This window comes from Lutra lutra, chromosome 7 (genome assembly GCF_902655055.1).
Source record: "Lutra lutra chromosome 7, mLutLut1.2, whole genome shotgun sequence".
NCBI classification, from domain to species: Eukaryota; Metazoa; Chordata; class Mammalia; order Carnivora; family Mustelidae; genus Lutra; species Lutra lutra.
In genome coordinates this window covers 45,823,581-45,846,540 of record NC_062284.1, presented here as the reverse complement: position 1 = coordinate 45,846,540, position 22,960 = coordinate 45,823,581, and the positions used below count along the sequence as shown (strand labels likewise).

The 22,960-nt window shown below is 44.6% G+C and overlaps 1 protein-coding gene across 1 annotated transcript; it reads left to right on the top strand.

The window, feature by feature from the left end:
• The first annotated feature begins 5,634 nt into the window (after positions 1 to 5,634).
• PDCD7 (programmed cell death 7) lies at positions 5,635 to 19,179 on the top strand. Its single transcript, XM_047738154.1, has 5 exons — positions 5,635 to 6,617; positions 8,752 to 8,890; positions 15,733 to 15,969; positions 16,247 to 16,334; positions 18,043 to 19,179. Exons 1-5 carry the CDS (start codon positions 5,745 to 5,747, stop codon positions 18,164 to 18,166), a joined length of 1,461 nt encoding a protein of 486 aa, XP_047594110.1. The 5' UTR covers positions 5,635 to 5,744; the 3' UTR covers positions 18,167 to 19,179.
• Positions 19,180 to 22,960: the final 3,781 nt, after the last annotated feature.

Genomic DNA, 22,960 nt, shown 5'->3' with positions numbered 1-22,960 from the left:
AAAAGACAGTTTTATTAAAGCATGGGGACAGGACCCATGAACAGAAAAAGCTGCACTGAGGTCATGAGGAGTGGCCCATTATATACTTCAAAGTTGGTGGGGGGGGTTAGGGATAGGGGAAGTCTCTATAAAGAGTCTGAAGCAAGGTTTTCAGGACCTTGGGGCTAGCTATTGTTGGGAAAAGTCACTTATTACTGTCTAATAAAACCTTAGGGGTGAGACCCTTCAGATGTGTACCAATAGAGGTCATATGCTTGGAGGATGACTGCCAACGTGTATCTTGGGGAATAGAGATAAATTTCCAAAGGTTTTTGTTGTTTTTTTAAAGATTTTATTTATTTGACAGAGATCACAAGTAGGCAAAGAGGCAGGCCAAGAGAGAGAGGAAGGGAAGCAGGCTCACCCCTGAGCAGAGAGCCCGACGCAAGGCTCGATCCCATGACCCTGAGATCACGACCTGAGCCCAAGGCAGAGGCCTTAACCCACTGAGCCACCCAGGCGCCCCTCCGAAGGTATTTTTATATGTTAAAGTAGACTTACAGGATCCTGGGAAGTTGGGCTAAAATTGAAATTGCCTTTTGTCCTTAGCCAAGTATTAGCATGGAGGCAGCTGAGTTCCTAGAGGAATGTCACTCTGTCTGCGTTAAGGACTTGTCAATGGGCTATAGGTAGTAAGGACATTTTTCTTTTGTCTTTGTTTCCCATGTCAGTATTGACAACTGAGTATCTAGAAATTACATTATCTTACATAATAAATTTAAGATAAAAAAAATGAAGGCTTTTATGTACAGTATTTAAAATGATACAAGTAAAATGTTATTTAAAATTTCTGAGAAATTGGGTTGTGGGGTCAGGCATTGATCGGCTCTTGTGTATATGATGTAGTTTTGGGATGCTGGTGAGGTCCGAAGCCAAGGGCCAAGAGAATTCTTGAGACATCTTTGATGCAAAAAGGTGATTTTATTAATGAAGTACAGGGCCAGGACCCGGGGCAGAAAGTGCTCCAGCACTGGGTTTGTGAGGAATGGCTAATTAAATACTTGGGAGTTGGGGGAGGTAAGGAAAGAGAAGTGTCCAAAAGGACTTTGATATGCTAAAAAAGACTCTCAGGGTACTGGAGGCCTGGCTATTGCAAAGCTAAGGTGGTTTTTCCCTCTAGCAAAGCATTAACATTAAGATAGTTGGGAGTGTCCCAGACAGATGTTGGGGAGGATGTAGGGAAAGGGGAGCCCTCCTGCACTGTTGGTGGGAATACAAGCTGGTGCAGCCACTCTGGAAAACAGTATGGAGGTTCCTCAAAAAGTTGAAAATAGAGCTACCCTGTGACCCAGCAATTGCACTACTGGATATTTACCTCAAAAATACAAATGTAGTGATCCGAAGGGGTATATGCACCCCAATGTTTATAGCAGCAATGTCCACAATAGCCAAACTATGGAAAGAGCCCAGATGTCCAGCGACAGATGAATGGATAGATAAAATGTGGTATGTGTGTGTGTGTGTGTGTATATATATATTGCAGCCATCAAAAAATGAAATCTTGCCATTTGTAACGACGTGGATGGAACTAGAGGGTGTTATCCTAAGTGAAATAAGTCAGAGAAAGACAATTATCATATGACCTCAGTGATATGAGGAATTTGAGAAACAAGACAGAGGATCCTAGGGGAAGGGAGGTAAAAATGAAACAAGATGAAACCAGAGAGGGGGACAAACCATAAGAGACTTAATCTCAGGAAACAAACTGAGGGGTGCTGGAGTGGAGGGGGGTGGGACAGATGGGGTGGCTGGGTGATGGACACTGGGAGGGTATGTGCTATGGTGAGTGCTGTGAATTGTGTAAGACTGATGAGTGACAGATAATACATTATATGTTAATAAAAAATAATTTAAAAAATTAATTTTTAAAAAGTTAGTTGGATGTTTCCTAGAGGAATGTTATACTCTGCCTGCCTCAGTAAAAAGGCAGTGGGCTTCAGGTTATAAGGAAATTTTATTTTATTTACATTCCCTTTTACCTTTGTTTTTACATCATTATGGAGGGAAGGGTGATGTTAGGGCTCCAGGCAGTTGAGTCTATGGGTTTCCACAGCTAGGTTAATGATAAGAATGCTTTTCCTTGGGGCGCCTGGTGGCTCAGTGGGTTAAAGCCTCTGCCTTCTGCTCAGGTCATGATCCCAGGGTTCTGGGAGCCCCGCATGGGGCTCTCTGCTCAGCGGGGAGCCTGCTTCCCCCCCACACACACACCCTCCCCCGCCTGCCTCTCTGCCTACTTGTGATCTCTGTCAAATAAGTAAAATCTTTAAAAAAAAAAAAAAACTACTTAAAAAAATGCTTTTCCTTGTAAATCACTAAGACATTGGTAAACTGATGGAGACATATCTTGCAACTATGGTCTCTATTACTGCTTTCAAAAAAAAGATCTAATGTGATGCTTCAGCAATTGGACATCCACAGTGGGGAGGGTGGCCGGGGGAGAACTTCAGGTTTCAAATGAAACCTTGAGTTTCACACCTTACACAAAAATTAACTCAGAATGGATCACAGAGTTAAATGTAAACCTACAAAACTTTTAGAGAAAGCACAGGAGAAAATTTTTAGGATGTAGAGCTAAGTAAAGAGTTCTTGATCTGGCTCCAAAAGCATGATCCATAAAAGCAAACACTGATAAGTTGGACTTCATTAAAATTAAGAACTTTGTTCTAGGGGCACCTGGGTGGCTCAGTGGGTTAAGCCTCTGCCTTCGGCTCAGGTCATGATCTCGGGGTCGTGGAATCGAGCCCCGCATCGGGCTCTCTGCTCAGCAGGGAGCCTGCTTCCCCCCTCTCTTTCTGCCTGCCTCTCTGCCTACTTGTGATCTCTCTGTCAAATAAATAAATAAAACCTTCTAAAAAAAAAAAAAAGAACTTTGTTCTATTTAAAAGCAAAAACAAAAAACCCTGCCCTGTTAAGAGGATTGACAAGCTATAAACTGGGAGGAAATATTTGTAGGCCAGATACCAATGGATTTGTATCTAGAATACAGGAACAACTCTATAAAATATCAACAGAAAAACAATCCAGGGGCGCCTGGGTGGCTCAATGGGTTAAAGCCTCTGCCTTCGGCTCGGGTCATGATCTCGGGGTCCTGGGATCGAGCCCCGTGTCGGGCTCTCTGTTCGGCAGGGAGCCTGCTTCCTCCTCTCTCTGCCTGCCTCTCTGCCTACTTGTGATCTGTATCTGTCAAATAAATAAATAAAATCTTTAAAAAAATCCAATTAGGAAATAGGCAAAAGATAGGATCAGACATTTCAGTGAAGAAGGTATACAGATGGCCAATAAACGTAATGAAAATATGTCCAACATAACTAGCCATTAAGGAAGTGCAAATAAAATTTAAACCTTGCTTTGCTGCCCACCACTGTCTGGTGACAGTGGACAAAGAATGACCACTCGTCATTCTTTGAAGTGGTGTGACCAAGAACCACAGGCGCCAACAGATTTTTATCCCAAAGAAACATTTATCCCAAAGAAACAAAGATTTATATTTACATAAAAACCCATATACAAATGTTTATAGCAGCTTTCTTCATGATACCCCCAAAGTGGAAAAAACCCAAATATCCTTCAATATGTGAATGGTTTTAAAAAGTGGTTTCATTTTATTCACATCTTTTTTGCACACCTTTATTGCAATAAAAAGAAACACTATTGATACAACCTGCATGAATCTTCAGAGAATTATGCTGAGTAAAAACAGAATCCCAAAAGGTTATGTACTATATGATTCCATTTATATAACATTCTTGAAAGGACTAAGTTACATAAAGGAGTACAGGCTAGTTGTTGCCTAAGGTTAAGGAAGGGAAGTTAAGTGTGGCTATAAAAGGGATCCTGGAAGCAATGATATGGAAGTGTTCTGTATCTTGACTGTATCAATGTCAGTGTCAGGGATGTAATATTGTACCACACTTTGGCAAGATATTTCCATTGGGAGAAACTGGGTGAAGAGTACAGAAGATCTCCCTGTATTATTTCTTACAACTGCACACGAATATACAATTATCTCAGAATAGTTTAATTTTATTTTTTAAAGATATTTATTTATTTGACAGACAGAGATCACAAGTAGGCAGAGAGGCAGGCAGAGAGAGAGAGAAGGGGAAGCAGGCTCCCCGCTGCCCAGAGAGCCCGATGTGGGGCTCGATCCCAGGACCCTGGGATCATGACCTGAGTTGAAGGCAGAAGCTTTAACCCACTGAGCCACCCAGGCGCCCCAATAGTTTAATTTTAAATACCTAATCTTGCAGCATGGCCTTTCCTTCCCCTCCAGCTTAAAACCCTCCAGTGGTTTCCCATTGTTTTTAAGATAGGAGATCCTGGAAACCTACGCTCTGTCCTCCCAGGCTCCCTCCAGGCTTTCTAGACTCCATCAGACATGAAGAACAAAGGCAAAAGGAAATGTAGATCAAATTAATTTCCTTACAATTTGCTGCCCATTGACAAGCAGAGTAGGACATTCCTCCAGAAACTCCCAATTATCTTTTTTTTTTTAAATTATTTATTTGCGAGAGGGGCGCCTGGGTGGCTCAGTGGGTTAAGCCGCTGCCTTCGGCTCAGGTCATGATCTCAGAGTCCTGGGATCAAGCCCCGCATCGGGCTCTCTGCTCAGCAGGGAGCCTGCTTCCTCCTCTCTCTCTGCCTGCTTGTGATCTCTCTGTCAAATAAATAAATAAAATCTTTAAAAAAAATTATTTGCGAGAGAGACAGTGAGAGAGAGCATGAGAGGCAAGGAGGTCAGAGGGAGAAGCAGACTCCCCATGGAGCTGGGAGCCCGATGCGGGACTTTGGGAGCCCGATGCGGGACTTGATGCCAGGACTCCCGGATCGTGACCTGAGCTGAAGGCAGTTGTTTAACCACTGAGCCACTCGGGCACCCCAACTCCTAATTATCTTAAAGTCAATAATTTTGCTAGAGGAAAAAAGCAACCTTAGCTTGACCATAGCCTGACCTCCAGGATCCTCTAAGTATTCTTTAACATATGAACATCTTTTTGGAAATTTCCTTTGTTTCTACCCCCACTCCAACTTAAAAGTATATAACCAATCCCACTGCAGCTCTTCCTGCCCATGGGTCCTGTCCCCGTGCTTTCATAAAACAATCTTCTGTGCACCCAAGACGTCTCGAGAATTCTTTCTTGACTATTATTAGTTCCAGGACCCCAACATCACATCAGCTCCATACTGGCACTCTTTCAGTTCCCCGACTAGACCTATTATTGAAGAGTTTTTACAAATGCTGTTCCTATCTGAACTGTGCTTCTCTCCAACTCCTATTTGTCAGGCTGAAATTCTTAGGGCAGTCTCCCCTTTGACTTTGACTTTGACTTGGACTAAGTCAAAATCTATAAGCTCTTCTTGCCCAGTGTTTTCCTCTTTGGTAGTACTTCCATTCACCGCTGCACTTTTGCATTTGTTTGCACAACTACGTAATTAATGTGTTTTCTTTACAGGTAGTTTCACGCGGGAAACTGTATCTGTCAGTTACAATGTTTGCAGTGCAGCTGGCTCCCACCGAGAATGCTCAAGATCAGTACTTAGAAATTGAAGAACTGAAGGAATGCCCATACCCGCCTGGGGCTCTCGGGGCCCGGCGCATCCTGCTGGCGTCACGCGTGTACTACGTCATTTCCTCCCCGGAAGACACTCTTTCTAGGGGAACCACTCAAATTCCTGTCACTGCTCAGACTCCCTCCGAGGTGGATATGGCTCTGCCGCCCTACTTCGCCCCAGGTCGCGCAGGCCCTCCGCCTCCGCAGCCGCCGCCTCCCGCTCCCTTCGGCTGTCCGCCACCGCCGCTGCCCTCCCCGGCTTTCCCGCCGCCTCTTCCCCAGCGGCCCGGCCCCTTTCTGGGGGCCTCCGCCCCCTTCCTCCAGCCCCCGCTGGCTCTGCAGCCCCGGGTCCCCGGGGAAGCCTCTCGCGGCGGCGGCGGTAGCGGCGGCAGCGTCTTCTACCCGGTGCCGCCACCGCCGCTGCCTCCGCCGCCGCCCCAGTGCCGGCCCTTCCCGGGGACCGACGGTGGCGAGCGGTCGCGGCCGCCGCCACCAGGCCCGGGGCCGCCCTGGAGCCCGCACTGGCCTGAGGCGCCGCCGCCTTCCGACGTGCTTGGGGATGCGGCCCTGCAGCGCCTGCGCGACCGGCAGTGGCTAGAGGCGGTGTTCGGAACCCCGCGGCGGGCCGGCTGCCCGGTGCCTCCGCGCGCTCCCGCCGGGCCCAGCCTGGGCGAAGTGCGTGCACAGTTGCGCGGGGCTCTGCACCTAGTGCGGCGGCTGCGCGACCTGGGACAAGCCCTGCGCGAGGCCGAGGCCGATGGCGCGGCCTGGGTGCTGCTGCATGCCCAGGCCGCGCCGCTGCGCGCCCAACTCGCCGAAAGACTACAGCTGCTGACCCAGGCCGCCTATGTGGGTGAGGCGCGACGGAGGTTGGAGAGGGTCCGGCGCCGCCGCCTGCGGCTTCGCGAGAGGGCCCGGGAACGCGAAGCCGAGCGGGAGGCTGAGGCCGCGCGAGCAGTGGAGCGCGAACAGGAGATCGACCTTTGGAGGGTTAAGTGCGTGCAGGAGGTGGAGGAGAAGAAGCGGGTAAGAGCCGCAGCTGCGCGGTGGTTGGGGGTAACGATGTTTGGAACCTGAAGGGCCGGGAGGCTTTGCGCTGTCGTTTCCGATGTTTAAGCCTCCTTTTCTTCATCCTTAAAATAAAAAGGTAGCCAGGCTTTCCGACCTCCTATCTTCACGTTGATTGCATGTAAATGACATGTAGTACAAAACACAAATGCTCTAGGTGCACTGAGAGTCCTGTAAACAAGGTCTGGGATTACGCAGTGGCGTTGCAGGGATGACAAATGTCCTGTCTCCTGCTACAATGTTCTACTTAACTAATGTTCAAGGCGAACAAAAATCTGGGTTCCTGTTTCTTATATTGGTCTGCTGATTTTAATACAAATATAGAGCACTTGGTGCCTTACCCTAATTGGCTAATGGGGCAGTAGTGATGCCTTTCCCAAGATTCCTTTGTTTAGGAATTTTAAACCACATATCCCCATGTTTAACAGTGGTGTTTTTGAGCACTTACTGCGTACTGGAGACTCTGCTAAAGCCCTTGCATATGCCAGATTTTTAATCTCTGTAACAACCGTTAGAGGTAAACCGTATTCTCGCCATTTTACAGATTAGAAAATTGAGGCATAGAGACACTAACTTGCCAACAATCACACAGCTGGTTTTTAGCAGTTTTACTCCTGATTTGAGCCCATGTTGTCTCCTTTCGAAGCCTGTTAGTCTTCTGTAGGGGCCATGGTGAAATGGAAATTGGTCAGATCCTTGTTTAAGGCATTCTCATTACTTCTGGGTGCCTCTAGGTGTTTCCTCCACTCCCTTCACTCTCTACAACCAGCTAGGGTTTCCTCCCTCTTCCTCCTTGTGTCTGTTACTGCCCTAGAATCTGAAATAACTCCCCCCTGAAATATGATGGCGAGCTTTGTCTTCACACCTCCACGAGTATCTGTGTTTTAAAGGAGAATACGTGGAAGCAACACCATAATCTAAAGGAGTTTGCATCAGTTCTACAGACGTTTAGTAAGGCCCCATTATGTGCCAGACCTGGTGATGGTGATAGGGGTGAATAGGATATAGTGCTTGTCCTTGAGGGGCTTAGAGCCTCATGGGGACCATGTCTATACAGCATGGTATGTGTTAGGGTTTCACCTGTAGGTGTTGTAGGAACCCAGAGAAGGAATATCCAGCGTAAGGACTCTGTAGATGATACTGTGACATCTGAACTGAGTCTTAAAGGAGATGTCAAAGCCAAGTGAGAGCAACAGGTGCAGTTCCAGGTAGAGAAGTTAATAGAAGCAGAAGAGGGGAACAGTATGGTGTGGTTGTAATGGTGAAATTACAGGCATTTATTTGATAGATGGGAAGAGAGCTTTAGGCAAAATGATCTTTCTTACTATCCACACTGAGGGGATTGGAGACCAGGTCCTGTGAGTGGTGGTTTGAGGAACCAGTCATTTTGTCTACATGTGAACCAACTTAAGAAGAGTAGGATAGGGTCTTCAGTGTTTGAAAGGCGCTCATGTCAAAAAATCCTGGGCACTTAAGAACACGAGTACAAGCTATGCATGTTGTGTGTCACTGACAGAATTGTGGAGTCCTGGACCTTTCTAACCCATTCCTTATCTTCCCACCTGGTCTGAATCTTTGGGTTCAGGAGTCCACATTTTTTTTTTATACTTTATTTATTTATTTGACAGAGATCACAAGTAGGCAGAGAGGCAGACAGAGAGAGAGGAAGGGAAGCAGGCTCCCCACTGAGCAGAGAGCCCAACGAGGGGCTCGATCCCAGGACCCTGGGATCATGACCCGAGCCTTAGGCAGAGGCTTAACCCACTGAGCCACCCAGGCGCCCCAGGAGTCCACATTTTTAATAAGAGAGCTTCCAACCTAAAGTTGGTGCAGGTGTTCCTTGGACTACATTTGAACAAATTCCAAGGAAGAAACAAAGATCAGAACCTGCATGGAAACTGCAGAGAAAATAATCCCTTGACTGGAACAGTGCAGGAGAGGAATTGTGTCCAGTGTAGGAAATTGTGAGGGAGATCAGTAGAAACTCTTAACCTTGCAACTGTCTGATCTTCAAAAGCTCGCTGCTAGGCAGCTGTTCTCTGCTGTAGGGTTGTTCCAAAAACTAAGTCTGTCTCATGGACTCTTTTTCCAGGAGCAGGAACTTAAAGCTGCTGCTGATGGTGTCTTATCTGAAGTGAGGAAAAAACAAGCAGACACCAAAAGAATGGTGGACATTCTTCGGGCCTTGGAGAAATTGAGGAAACTCAGGAAAGAGGCAGCAGCAAGAAAGGGTAACTGTGGTTTTGGATTTCTACTTGTATTTATTCCTCTGTTGCCCTGCACTGTCTCTTTTTTTACCCTATCGCCGTCCCCCTGCCATTTTTTAAGGAAAAATATTTGATAATTTTTTTATTTTCACCCAATAGAGTAATAAAGCTTGTCAGCAGTACCTCAGAACTTTTGAAGCAGGAAGCCTCAGACTTTATTTACCCCTTGGTTGCCAAGGTTGAAAAGAGAGACAGGTGTGGGAACCCATACACTGCCTTTCCTTTGACTCATCATTCCTACCCCAGGCATTCCTGGCCACACTTTTCTGAGTGAGGTTGGCATGGCTGGTCAACTTTGCCCATGTACCAAGGCAAAAGCTATCCTACCTTCACTAGGTTCATCAGGAGGTTTTGAAACTCGGCATGCTCCTTCAGATATGTTTCCAACCTGAAACATTGATATTTAAAGAGGTGTGAATGGTTGGACAGGGCAAGGAGTGCCTTGCAGACTGTATGATGTCCTCCGCTTGGTTACATGCTTTTGGATCATAAAACCTCAGTCATCTCCTCTTACCTCTAGAGGGAGCACTGGTTTTCTAGAAGATCCCTAGTTGTGCTTTGAACATTTGCCTGTCTTAATCTTTGCTCTTGCCAGTCTATTCATGCGGAGGGCCCTCAGTTCCATCTTTTCCATTTTAAGCTCTCACTGTCCTTCAGAACTAAATACACATGCAACATTCTCCATTCTTCCCTGATTTGAGCTGAGGTGACCTCCTCCTCACTTGCACCTAGCTTGGACCACATGCTACCTTATTTAGTAGGCTGTAGACCATTGATATTCACCAGGGACATTTGAGAACACATAAATTAGCAAGCACTGTGATAGCAGATGACTTCCCCTGTGTATTTTAAAATATAAATGGAACCTGTGAGTCAGACCCGTAATAAAGTTTCATTGGGATATGACCATTGTGGATTCAGCCAAGCACATTCACTAGCTAAGTGGTTAGCTTCTGCATGCCAGCCTTCAGAGTAACTGATTCAGATTCAGGCCTCAGAAGCAGATGACCCCATAGCACATTCATGAATCAAAGGGGAGTTCGCATCTATGGTGTCTACCCTTATCTCTTCCTTGGGGAATGAAAACCCGAGGGCTTTTATTTAATATTCTCCTGCTCCATGCCCTCTGTGAAGTGAGTGGTCAGTAAACTTTTGCCAGGTAAATTTCCTAGCGTAATTTCTCACTATTAGTCTTCCTCACTTTGGTCCAAAAGAAGGGGAGGGAATTTTGGAGGAATTGTGATCTGTTTTAAAAAAAAAAAGCAGCTTCCCTGGAGTTAATGGGCTTGAATGTAAAATGATTTGGTAACTAGCTGCTGGTTCCATTATATACTTAAAACTTTTCCTTCAAGGTGTGTGTACCTCCAAGTAAGGGCTCAGAGAATGAGGCTGGGTATGTAAACAGGGCCACCTTGCAAAGTGTCTTAGGGACCAGACTAGACTGCTCACCTATGCTGAAAGCTGAGGGGAGCCATTGAAAATTTTAAGCAGAAAGTGAAATGACAGTGGTGATTAGTGCTGGTGGAGCAGAGAAAGTTTTGGAGCATCTAGGATGGAGGGAGAAGAGGAGAGAAACTGAGAAGGCTGTTCAGTAGTCTGACCATGGATAATATGGGAGTGTGAACTAAGGGTCAAATGGTGGGTTGGAGAAAAGTAAATGGGTTTAAGAAATATGAATAAAGGAGAGAGGGAGTGTATAAGTAAATAACTTGGGGAACTCAGCCATGGGAGGAGGAACAGACTTGGGTTTGGCGAGTTCAGTGTGGGACATGGTAAGTTTGAGGTGCCTGTGGTACATCCTGGAGAAGAGGTCATCAGCATGTAGCCACAAGTAGGCATGACCTGCAGGAAGTTGTACAGTGCGAGGTGAGGGCCAAAAAGACAAAATCCTAGGGAATGTCGAAATCCAGATGGATAAAGGTGTGGCCACAAGAGAGGTCAGAGATAGGAGAAGATAGGTCGCCTCCCTCCTGAAAAGTGGCAAATGCCCAGAGAGAATGTGTTATCTTGAGCAGGTTACCCAGACATCTCTTTGCCTTGGTTTCCTCATCTGTAAGGAGTAATGATGGTACCTAAAGATTGAGGAAAATCCATGGATATTAATACCCAATAGATGATCAGTGAACTGTGCTGGGTGCATTTCAGCAGAACAGTATTGGTAGAAGCCAGACTAGACTAAAGAGGGAATAGAAGGTAAGAAAAGCAAACAGTGAGTTTAACTTATTAAAAAGTTTGCCTGTGAAGAAAGGAGAGAGGAATATCAGTAACTGACAGCGTAGAGGGGTGGAGTGGTAATCTTAGGGTCATTGGGAAAATTTGAACACGTTTCATTGCCCATCAAAGGAATGAATAGAGGGAGGGGGTCAGAGAGAAGCAGGAGGGACAGTTGATGGCTCAAGGTCCTGCAGGAGGTAGGGAGACTCTGATCCCAGGCAGAGGGATTAACTTAAGTGTAGAAGGAGCCATCTTTTTTAAAGATTTTATTTATCCATTTATTCGAACAGAGAGAGAAAAGTAAAGTAGGGGGAGCAGCAGAGGGAGAGGGAGAAGCAGGTTCTCCGCTGAGCAGGGAGCCCAACATGGGGCTCCATCCCAGGACCCTGGGATCATGACCTGATCTGAAGGCAGACACTTAACTGACTGAGCCACCCAGGAGCCCTTAGAAGGATCCATCTTCCATTGGAATGAAAATGAAGGAGACAAGGATGAGTAGTCATGCAGATGAGTGAAATGGGGACTGAAAGTTCAGAGATTTCCTTTCTACTAGCCTGTTTTCACTGAGATAGGATAGATGGTTTGCTCAGAGACCGTAGAGAAGGAAGGCTTTAGGAGAGCAGTAAAGGTTTGAAATAACTGCTGTGAAGAATGAGTATAAGCCAACTAGAGACTGCTGGGAGTATGGTTGTAGGGAGGTGCTACAGGCGCAGCTGATGTAGTTGAGTACTGGCGCTGGATCACATAATCAGATGACTTCTCCCAGGAGTGCCCTGTGACTGGCAGGTGAGCACAGGGCTGTTAGGGTTTTGCTTTAAGACTGACCACAAGTGGGGCCCCTGGGTGACTCAGTGGGTTAAAGCCTCTGCCTTCAGCTCAGGTCATGGTCCCAGGGTCCTGGGTCTGAGCCCCGCATTGGGCTCTCTGCTCAGCAGGGAGCCTGCTTCCCCCACCCCTCTCTCTGCCTGCCTCTCTGCCTACTTGTGATCTCTGTCTGTCAAATAAATAAATAAAATCTTAAAAAAAAAAAAAAATTGACCACAAGTTTTGGTGAGGATGAGTAGAAGGCAAGGTAGATTTGGATACATTCAGTTGGAGGTTTTAATGAAGCCAACAGTCTCCAGGGAGGAGGACATAAGTGCACTGAGAGGGTAGAAAGACCTAGTCAGAGAAGAGAAGAATCATGCTTAAGAGTTGAGAGGTAGGGGCACCTGGGTGGCTCAGTGGGTTAAAGCCTCTGCCTTTGGCTCAGGTCATGATCTCAGGGTCCTGGGATCGAGCCCCACATTGGGCTCTCTGCTCAGTGGGAAGCCCGCTTCCTCCTCTCTCTCTCTGCCTGCCTCTCCACCTACTTGAGATCTCTGTCTGTCAAATAAATAAATAAAATCTTTAAAAAAAAAAAAAAAAGACTTGAGAGGTAGCAGCTTTTTTCTCATCCTGCCAAGATTCAAAGATTGGACTAGGCCCTAAGGTGTAGGGGACTGAAGGGAAAAGAAGGCATTGGTATGTAGATCCTGTAAGAACCAGAGGAGTGAGTGGGAGGGGTGGAGGGAACCTAAACTGTGTTAGTACATGGGATCAAGAGAAAGAGTGGGTGAGGATTGCCATTGCTCAATCTGTCTTATGCTGATTAGAAGTGATTAATGAAAGGTTGATGGAGGTATGGATTCGTGGTGCCGACCCAGCAACCTGAGATGGGAGCAGGCCACCATTCCTCATGGGGTCTGGGGGCACTTGGGGACTGAGGGAATGTCTATCTATATTCCTGGCAGATTGTAGTACTGTCTGTCTGGCCCTTTACAGAAAAAGTTTACCAATTCCTGATCTAGGTAAAGAAATTAAACAATCATGAAATTATTATGAAACAGTAGTGACAGCTTGAGCTTCTCAGTGCATAAGAATTTTGTGTGTATTTGGAAAATAGTTTGCCACTTCATAGAAGATGGATTTGAGATGTAGAGTTTCTATAGTTGGTAATGAGTGATTGGAAACATGTTCAAGCAAAGCAGTTAGGAGAAAATGACCTGGAGAAATTTTAGCCTTTCAGTGAGTATAGGAGAATGAATTCCGCAACCACTTAGTGGTGATGGTTAAAGGAGAAAACAATCAGACTTTCAAAGGCCTGAATCAGTCAGCTCTTTTAGGAGGCAGTTTAATACCACATTTAGGTGATCCTGGAAGTACTCATAAACATTTCTTCTCTTGAGGATTTATCCTAGAGAAATAATCTGTAGAAGGAAAAAAGTGACATGTTCCAGAGTATTGATTATAACAGTATATGATAATAGGACATTTGGAACAGCCTAAGTGTCCAGGAATAGGGAGCTTGTTAAGTAAATTATGGTACATTGATTTGATGAAACAGGATAGAGACATTCAGTAATGATAAAGACTGGAGAAGAAGGTAGAGAATTGAAATGGAGATGTAGAAATTGCACATGCTGTGTTGAACTGTGTGACGTTGCTAATGTACGGATGAGCAAAAATGACTGCAGGCTCAACAGGGGAAATAAAGGGGCACCTGGGTGGCTCAGTGGGTTAAGCTGCTGCCTTCGGCTCAGGTCATGATCCCAGGTCCTGGGTTCAAGCCCCACATCGGGCTTTCTGCTCAGCAGGGAGCCTGCTTCCTCCTCTCTCTCTGCCTGCCTCTCTGCCTACTTGTGATTTCTCTCTGTCAAATAAATAAATAAAATCTTAAAAAAAAAAAAAAAAAAACAGGGGAAATAAAAATTGTTGACTATGTATGTGGTGTGTGAATTTTTATCTTCCTTGAATCTGGCCTTGTTAAGATGCTTCCATAATAAATACATTTGCCTTTAAAATTTTTGTGGATGGCCCACACCCACATCACTCCAGGATGAATCACCAGCAGCTTCTCTGTCTCAGGGCCGGTGGTAGTGAGTGCACACCTGTGACCCACGCAAGTGTTCATTAAACTTTAAAACATTTCCTTAGGAAATTTTAAAGAAGATTTTTATTTATTTATTTGAGAGAAAGCACAAGCCAGGGGAGGAGCAGAAAGAGAGGGAGAAGCAGACTCTCTACTAACCAGGGAGAGTGACCCGGGGCTTGATTTCATGACCTTAGCCAAAATCAGAAGTCATTTAAGGATCTGCCGTTGGTTCAGGTCACGATCCTGGGGTCCTGGGATTGAGCCCCACATTGGGCTCCCTGCTCAGTGGCGAGTCCGCTGCTCCCTTTAACCCTCACCCCACTCATTCTCTCTCTTCTCTCTCAATAAATAAAAAATCTTTAAAAAATTTTTTTCACTCGTGCACAAAAACAGAACACTTAAATAAAATACCCATAGTCAACTATAATGCAATTATGACACACTAAAAAAATTAGTAATAATCCTTTGATATCACCTATTAACTGGTCTGTAATCAAATTTTGCCAGTTGTGGCACTAGCTATGTTGACTGTCCTATTAGCTGACCTCACATTTAAATCAGGGTGACTATCCCAGGTTTCCCAGGATGCTGGGCTTTCAATACTAAAACTGAACAAACTGAAATATTTGGTCATCCTACACTAAGCAGTAGACTGTGAGGTCAGTGTGATTGGTTATGTGTATTTCTTCCTCGTTATTCAAGTGTGTTCTCCCAGAACTTCAGGCTCCGTCAATAGGAGAATTGTTTATTGGTTGGTCTGGGAGCCTGTGCTATGGGAATATCAGAATGAAGAAGTATAAGATAGATCCTCTCTCTCTCTCTCTCTCTCTTTTTTTTTTTAAGATTTTGTTTATTTATTTGACAGACACAGTAAGAGGGTACACAAGCAGGGGGAATAGGAGAGGGAGAAGCAGGTTTCCCACCGAGCAGGGAGCCCGAGGACCTGACCTGAAAGCATCCGCTTAACGACTGAGCCACACAGGCCCTGAGAGATCCTCTCTTTAGTGAGATCATTGCCCAACCAAAGGATCAAAACCATTAGAAATAAATAAAATCAGGTTAAGTGGAATGATCCAGAGAGAGGAGTTAGGGAAAGTCAGCCAGGGTGGGGTCAGACTAACTGGAGACTCAGGATCAAATTGAACCTTGAAGATTGGTTAGAATTTACAGATTCTGAGCAAATTCATAGTGTAAGTAGAGCTTTTTTCTTTTTTAATTATTAACACATAATGTATTATTTGTTTCAGGGATACAGGTCTGTTGTTCATGATTCTTACACAATTCACAGCACTCACCATAGCACATAGCCTCCGCATTGTCTATCACCCAGCCACCCCCTCCACTCCAGCGACCCTCAGTTTGTTTCCTGAGATTAAGAGTCTCTTATGGTTTGTCTCCCTCTCTGGTTTCATCTTGTTCCATTTTTCCCTCCCTTCCCCTAGGATCCTCGTCTTGTTTCTCAAATTCCTTATATCCGTGAGATCACACAATAATTGTCTATCTCAGATTGACTTATTTCGCTTAGCATAATGCCCTCTAGTTCCATCAGCATCGTTGCAAATGGCAACCTAAATGGGGCTTTGAGTCTGCTCAAACGCCGATTTTGGGATAAATTTTAGAGATAACTCTCTAAAATGCCGATTTGGGGATAAATTTTAGAGATAACTCTCTCTAAAATACCATTTGGATCTCTGCCTAGGTGTCTGTCCCCCAGCCTCAGCAGATGAGACTTTCGAGCATCATCTTCAGCGACTAAGAAAACTAATTAAAAAACGCTCTGAATTGTATGAAGCTGAAGAGAGAGCCCTCAGAGTCATGTTGGAAGGAGAACAAGAGGAAGAGAGGAAAAGAGAACTAGAAAAGAAACAGAGGAAAGAAAAAGAGAAGATTTTACTTCAGAAGCGTGAAATTGAGTCCAAGTTATTTGGGGATCCAGGTAAGTTCCTCTGTAACCAGAGGAGAAAAGGAAAATACTCTATTGGCACCTTTTTTTTTTCCTCATGGATGAACTCAATATAAGCTAAGAACTTGTAGGCAGCAAGTGGCACCTGCAAGATTTGAAATCCTAAACTGTGTACTGGAAATCACGGATAAAGATGAAATATTCGACCACATTGTCATTCTGTCATAGTCACAGGCTCAGCCAGCTTGCATGGAGAAATACACTGTGAATATGAAGAATGATGATGCGGTAACATGCCTTTATTTTGCAGATGAGTTCCCACTCGCTCACCTCTTGCAGCCCTTCCGACAGTATTACCTCCAAGCCGAGCACTCCCTGCCAGCCCTCATCCAGATAAGGTCAGAGGGGCACTCTCCATGTTGCCTTTCCCCTGGGTAGCAAGTAGCCCTTGAGGTGCTTGTGTTGTTGAGGTCTGTTGCTATATCGCTCGCTGGCTCTCTCTTTATGTTTTAAATTCCTTACGGGTTTATGTAAAGTTTCCAGGTTCTAAGGATGCCACACATGCCTTTAGTCCTCAGTCCTTGAGAAGTAGATCTCTCTGTTTTAACAGGTGAAGAAACTGAAACTCAGGTTGTAATTTGCCCAACAAGTATCATCTCATGCTGTAACTGTTGTATTAAAGCATTGGCTTCCTTTTCCTGATTCTCTTCTGCTGCTAGGTAGACCAAGGGTAGGAAACCTTCCCTGCCTACTTACCTGTGGAGACTGTTTAAGTGCCATACCGGCCTGTGAGTTCCACAGGTCAGAGCCAGGAGAGCTAGGAACAAGGAGTCGCATCTTAATCTGCAGTTACAAATGAGCTGGGTCAAGTTTTCAGCGCTCTTGGGTCTCACTTTCCTCACCTACAAAATGCAAATGGTGGACTAGAATGTGGCCTTCAAACTTGAGCAGTAGTGCCCTTCACAGAGACAGTCTTCTGAAAAATCCATTTGTAAAATAGTTGGAATGAGCGGGTTCCTTAGGCAGTTTACATCTGTTATTGACTGGAGGCGCTTTGTTGTCTAGATTCCCCAGAACATCTGCTTGGGGCCTTGAAGTCTTGAAAGCCTGGTTTGAAAATCACTGAACTAAGTGATCTCTCAGGTTCCTTCCAGAGCTCTAATGATGCTTTGGAGTATACCAAGTTGGTGTTCTGGGAAAAGCGTATTTCTGGCTAACATACAAGTTTTAGCTTCTGAACATAAGTATAGTTGATTCTCATTATTCACGGTAGTTATGTTCTGTAAAGCTGCAGGTAGTGAATTAGAGAATACTGGACTGCTACCCCTCAGGAAAATACGGGGTTAGGTTCCTGTCAGCCTGAAGCCACAACCTTTTCCATCAACTGATCAATACATAACATCGTTTTATGTGGATTTCTTTTTAAAAACATGTTATTTAATATATATTGTCAATTCATTAACATTGAACTCCTAGCTAGCAGCATTGTAACTCCTGCCTCAACATAGCTTCTCTAGCACACATGTATTCTCCGTAAGGCATACCCCAGTATTCTCACGCTAGCTAGCACTGTAGCAGTGTACCTGGGGGCCATCTTAAATAGCAAAGGCACCAGTAAAAGCACAAATATGTGGAAAATGTGGTACTAAAGAGAATGCAGAAAGGACACTTTTTTACAGTGTGAAGTTGAAAACAGGAAGACGGCGTCACCTTATTCAACTTCAGTTGGGAATGTGCCTGTCAGGGACTCAGATTTTTCACTGTTCCGTGCATGTTGGCAAGTGACCATGAATAATGATTGTGTGGTTGCAAATGAATTTTTGTGAATGGGCAAATTTGCAGATACGGAACCTGCAAATAATGAGGATCAACTGTATATTCATTATTTGGTTATCCATAAGATTGTAAGTTCTTTGCAGTTTTTTATCCTTTATATGTACATTTAAGAAATACAATCTTTTGCATAATGCCTAGAAATCAAGTTCTTTAGCAGACTAGTACATCAGTCATTTGAAAGCTAAGTCCTGAAATAGAGTATTTAGTTGCTGAACGTGTTGCTTGGAATAAAACAGAAATAAACTGTTGTTCTACAATGTTCTTATTAAGGCATGATTGGGATCAGTACCTGGTGCCATCTGATCATCCCAAAGGCAACTCCGTTCCCCAAGGATGGGTCCTTCCCCCGCTCCCCAGCAACGACATTTGGGCAACGGCCATTAAGCTGCATTAGTAAAGATGCTCCAGGACTGTGGTCCAGCTATGGCTCTTTCCAGCTCTAAAAACAAGTGATGCCACCATCTTCTTGTGCTGTAGACTAAACCACAACCTCCAGACTCCATATGGCATTGCCCTACCCAGAAGTTACGTTTTCCTTGCGTGCTCTGTCTTGGCCAGAGATGCCTCTTGAATCAGGAGATTAATATGGTTCTTCAGGAAGGGACCTAGGTGAACTGGGGTTATTACAACAGGCAGTGGCCTTGGTTCACCAAATTTGCCTCTGTTTTGAAGGGGCTTGGTCCAGAGTGACTTGTTCATTTACTCTCAACGGCCTTGTGTGTGATGGGTAAGTATGCTCAACACAGGCGTGCACTGGGTAGACCTAGCAGCCTTTCCCCCGGTACTGAGTGTGAAGGCAGGCTTGATGCAAAATCTCCGTAATCTCCCTACCCAGAGAACTCTCTGACTTCTAGGAGGAAAGGTCAGAAATGCCTTATCTTTGGTTTGTGACCCTTGAGAGGCTGCAGGCTGCAGGCGAGGCTGCCAGAAAAGCTTGGTGGAATCGTCTGGTGGTCCTGCGGAGAACTTGGAAAACCTCTACCCATATCAGATTGTGTTTTAATGGATAACGGCTGCATTTTCCTGTGTTAGAAGGATCCTAACAAAAACACCTGGTTTTTAAGTTCCCAGAGGTCTAGAGGTTCGGTATCCCCAATGATAGACATTTATTTCCCTATGGGACTGGGACCATAACCTCACTCAGTCACATTATAGGGGGGGTATAGCTGTGGAGTTTTCTAGAAACTCAAGCTTCCAGAAGCACCCATGTAGTTAAAGCTGGGAGGAAAACAGATAAAAATCAAATTAATTTTATGATATTCATTAATAAATACTGTTGTGCCTGGAAATGATCTATCATATAACATGTCAAGGGTTTGTTTTATTTCATTTTGCTCTTTGTCATCTATTGTGTTATTTATATTTCCAAAAAGCTGAATAAATACCATTTTTATTTTTTAGCTTGAGCCTTTGCCCCCAGATTTGTTGCCTACCAAATCACTGCACACACTTTTGCATTGACAAAACACATTCTCACCCCAAAATGCAAATTTGTGAAATAGACATTTGCTATAAGGAGGTGAACCTCAAGCATCAAACTTAGTAAATCCAACTCAGGGTAAGCAGGAAAGGACACCAGCTTAGGAAATGATTTCATGTAGTTGGAAGCTCTGGGGTGCAAGATGCTGACACCTTTGTTTGTTTTGGTTAAATCTGCACTGTTAAATGTATATATTTTGCATTTCAGAGTTAACGGATAGGATATGAGGGCCAGCCAAGTGTATGCCTAAGCTCATAAACCTTAAAATCTAATGCGATTAGCCTCACATAACCCCATAGGCCTGTGTGTCCTTTTGCTCTCTGATGAGATGCAGAAAGAGTAGAAATAAAAGATGAATTGTATGATGTGTTCAGTGTCCAGGCAGCCTTGTCACTAAAACATCTCCATTGAGAGGCGCACAAGCGTGAGGCAGAGATTCAGCAGAACCCAAGGGGCATTTAACACCAGGTGAAAAAAACTATTTCCTCCTTCCTCGTTCAGCTTCCTCAAAGTTTTAATAAAGTAAACGTTATTTCTGTCTTTTGGTTAGTTTTGTTTTATAAGTTCTTCCTGGCTTATCGCCTTGTGTGGTGTCAGTGGCTGCAGCCTCTCGTTCTAAATGGGTTTAGAAAGAAAGATAATAGTGTCTTTAACGAATTATACTTCTGAAAATATGGACAGTGTCATGGTAATCTTTAACCACAGTGTTTTTTAATTTATCGTGGAAAATTTCCAACATTCTGTAGTAAAGAGAATAGTATTTTTTCTATATACCCCTCATATGGCTTCAAATACCTTCCAACTTGTAGCCAATCTTGTTTTATCTATATCCCCACCACTCTGGATTATTTTGAAGCAAATCACAGACATAGTCATAAGTATTTAGTAGGTGTAGCTCTAAAACATATTTTTACTGTTGGGGTCCATGATCAAAGGAATGAGACTGATACAAAGCGAAGGTCAAGCAAAGCTTTATTTCGCGCCAAGCATCAAGGATCAAACTGACCGGTCAGGGCTGTCTCTTACGAAAAGGTGACGACGACCCCGGCAAGGCTGCTCCCAAGGGTTGTGGCCGCTCTGGACGAGGCTGCTCACCAGATAGGGCTGCTCCCTGGACAGGGGCTGCTCCGGCGAGGCTGTGGCTCGGAGCTGCGGGGCCGCTGGCGGCTCTAAGGGCTCTGACGGCTCTGACAGCTCTCCTACTCTTCCGAGGACTCTTCTACTCCTCCCCAGCCTCAGCCTCACAGACTAACTTTTATAGGGGTGGTTGAGCCCCGCCCACACACAGGTGGCCAATGGGATTTAAACTCACCTCAGTAAATATATTCACGCCCCTCTGATTGGATGTCTTCACCTGGCCTGACTCGCCCTTGTATCTAGGCTTTGCAAGTAAGTTCTTCTGGGAGGGGCAGGGTCAATCTAAGTTCACTGCATAGGGTCAATCTAAGTTCACTGCAACAAAATGGCTCCCTCTGGCCAATCAGGCCCTTACATTTACAACTTAACCATAGTGCCATTATTACACTAGAAGAAATGAATGACTCCTTAATATCATCAAATACCCAGTCAGTATTCAGATCTCCTTATCTCATGTGTTTTACATTTTGTTCAAATTAAGATCTAAGTGCAATCCATATGTTGTTAGTGGTTGATGTCTCCTAAGTTTCTGATAATCCGTAGATCTTTCTTCCTGTGTATTCTTATACTCTCTGTCTCTCCCTTGCAATTTATTTTTATTTTTTTAAAAGATTTTATTTATTTACTTGACAGAGATCACAAGTAGGCAGAGAGGCAGGCAGAGAGAGAGGGCGGCAGGAAGCAGGCTCCCCGCCGAGCAGAGAGCCTGATGCGGGGCTCGATCCCAGGACCCTGAGACCATGACCCGAGCTGAAGCAAAGGCTTTAACTCACTGATCCACCCAGGCGCCCCATCCCTTGCAATTACTTGAAGAAATTGGGTCATTTTTTTCCTGAAGAGTTTCCAGTCAGATTTTTCCTAATTGCATTCTTGTGACAGCATGTTCCTCTGTTTCCATATTTCCTATAATTTAGTGGTGAGAGATGTCCTGTCCAATAGGGTAGACATGTATGGCTATTGGGCACTTGAAATTGAGAGTTTGAATTGAAACTGAGCTTGAATTGTGATGTACAGTTACATACATGGATGACATATTTGTACTGGAAAGCACTGTTCAAGAGTGTACACATTTCTTGACCACATGTAGATTGGAATTTTCTGAAAAGAACATTTTCCAGGGCCTATGAAATACCTTTTAAAAAAAAACATTTATTTATTTGACAGACAGAGATCACAAGTAGGCAGAGAGGCAGGCAGGGAGCAAGGAAGGGAAGCAGGCTCCCCGCTGAGCAGAGAGCCCAATGTGGGGCTTGATCCCAGGACCCTGGGATCATGACCTGAGCTGAAGGCAGAGGCTTTAACCCACTGAGCCACCAGGTGCCCTGAAATACTTTTTTTTTTTTTTAAGATTTTATTTATTTATTTGACAGAGAGAGATCACAAGTAGGCAGAGAGGCAGGCAGAGAGAGAGGAAGGGAAGCAGGCTTCCCGCTGAGCAGCGAGCCCGATGCGGGACTCGATCCCAGGACTCTGGGATCATGACCCGAGCCAAAGGCAGCGGCTCAACCCACTGAGCCACCCAGGCGCCCCCTGAAATACTTTTTTAAAAAGATCTTATTTATTTGTCAGAGAGCACAGCAGGAGGAGCTGCAGGCAGAGGGAGAAGCAGGCTTACAGCTGAGCAAGGAGCCTCACGTGGGGCTCTGTCCCAGGACCATGACCTGAGCCAAAGGCAAATGCTTCACTGGCTGAGCCACCCAGACTCCCCTGCTGGAATACTTCTAAAAAAAAGAAACATCCCCTCATCAACCATTCGGTTACCATAGGATACAATCTGTATAGGAAAGGCAAATAAGTACTTTTTTTTTTTTAACTAATTTTCAAAGTAACAAGCTGGTCCCCTAGCATTGTTCAAAGGTGACCAGTGAATTTTAAGTATTATAAACTCAGATCTAAACATAATTTGTCTTCCAACCCATTTTTACTATTTTCTCCATTAATTGCCTCACCTTTGGTCAGTGGCAGCCCTTTTAACTCAGTTCCTAAATTCCCACTCAATTCCAGTGTTCTGTTCCCAGTCTGTCTTGTGCATTTCCTTTCCCAAACCAGGAAGCAGTCATTTCTCTAGTGACCCCTGGAAAAGGGGACCCTAGTGGAAAAGGTACTTGTACGCCACATTCTTGCTGATTCTTGTTACGTTGGTTTTTATGCTTATCAGTCAGAACTAGGAATTACAGTCCTTTTGGGCTGGCAGACTTTTTCTAAATCCTGCCTCTTTTTTATACCTATATTCTTTTTATATTGAACATAAATTAATGAAATAGAACATAAATTAATGAAATAGAACATAAATTAATGAAAATAGAGAAATAAACTCATTCAAAGATTAACAAGAAATGTGTTGATTCATCACGTCCTGTATATAAGAATATTTTGTCTTCTTTCCCGGTAGAGGAGACCCCGAATTTGTGAGATACTCTTAACAAAAACCATTTGTTTTTAAGAAATAGAAGGAACATTAGGGGTGCCTGGGAGGCTCAGTGGGTTAAACCTGAGCCTTTGGCTCAGGTCATGATCTCAGGGTTCTGGGATCAAGCCCCACATCGGGCTCTCTGCTCAGCAGGGAGCCTG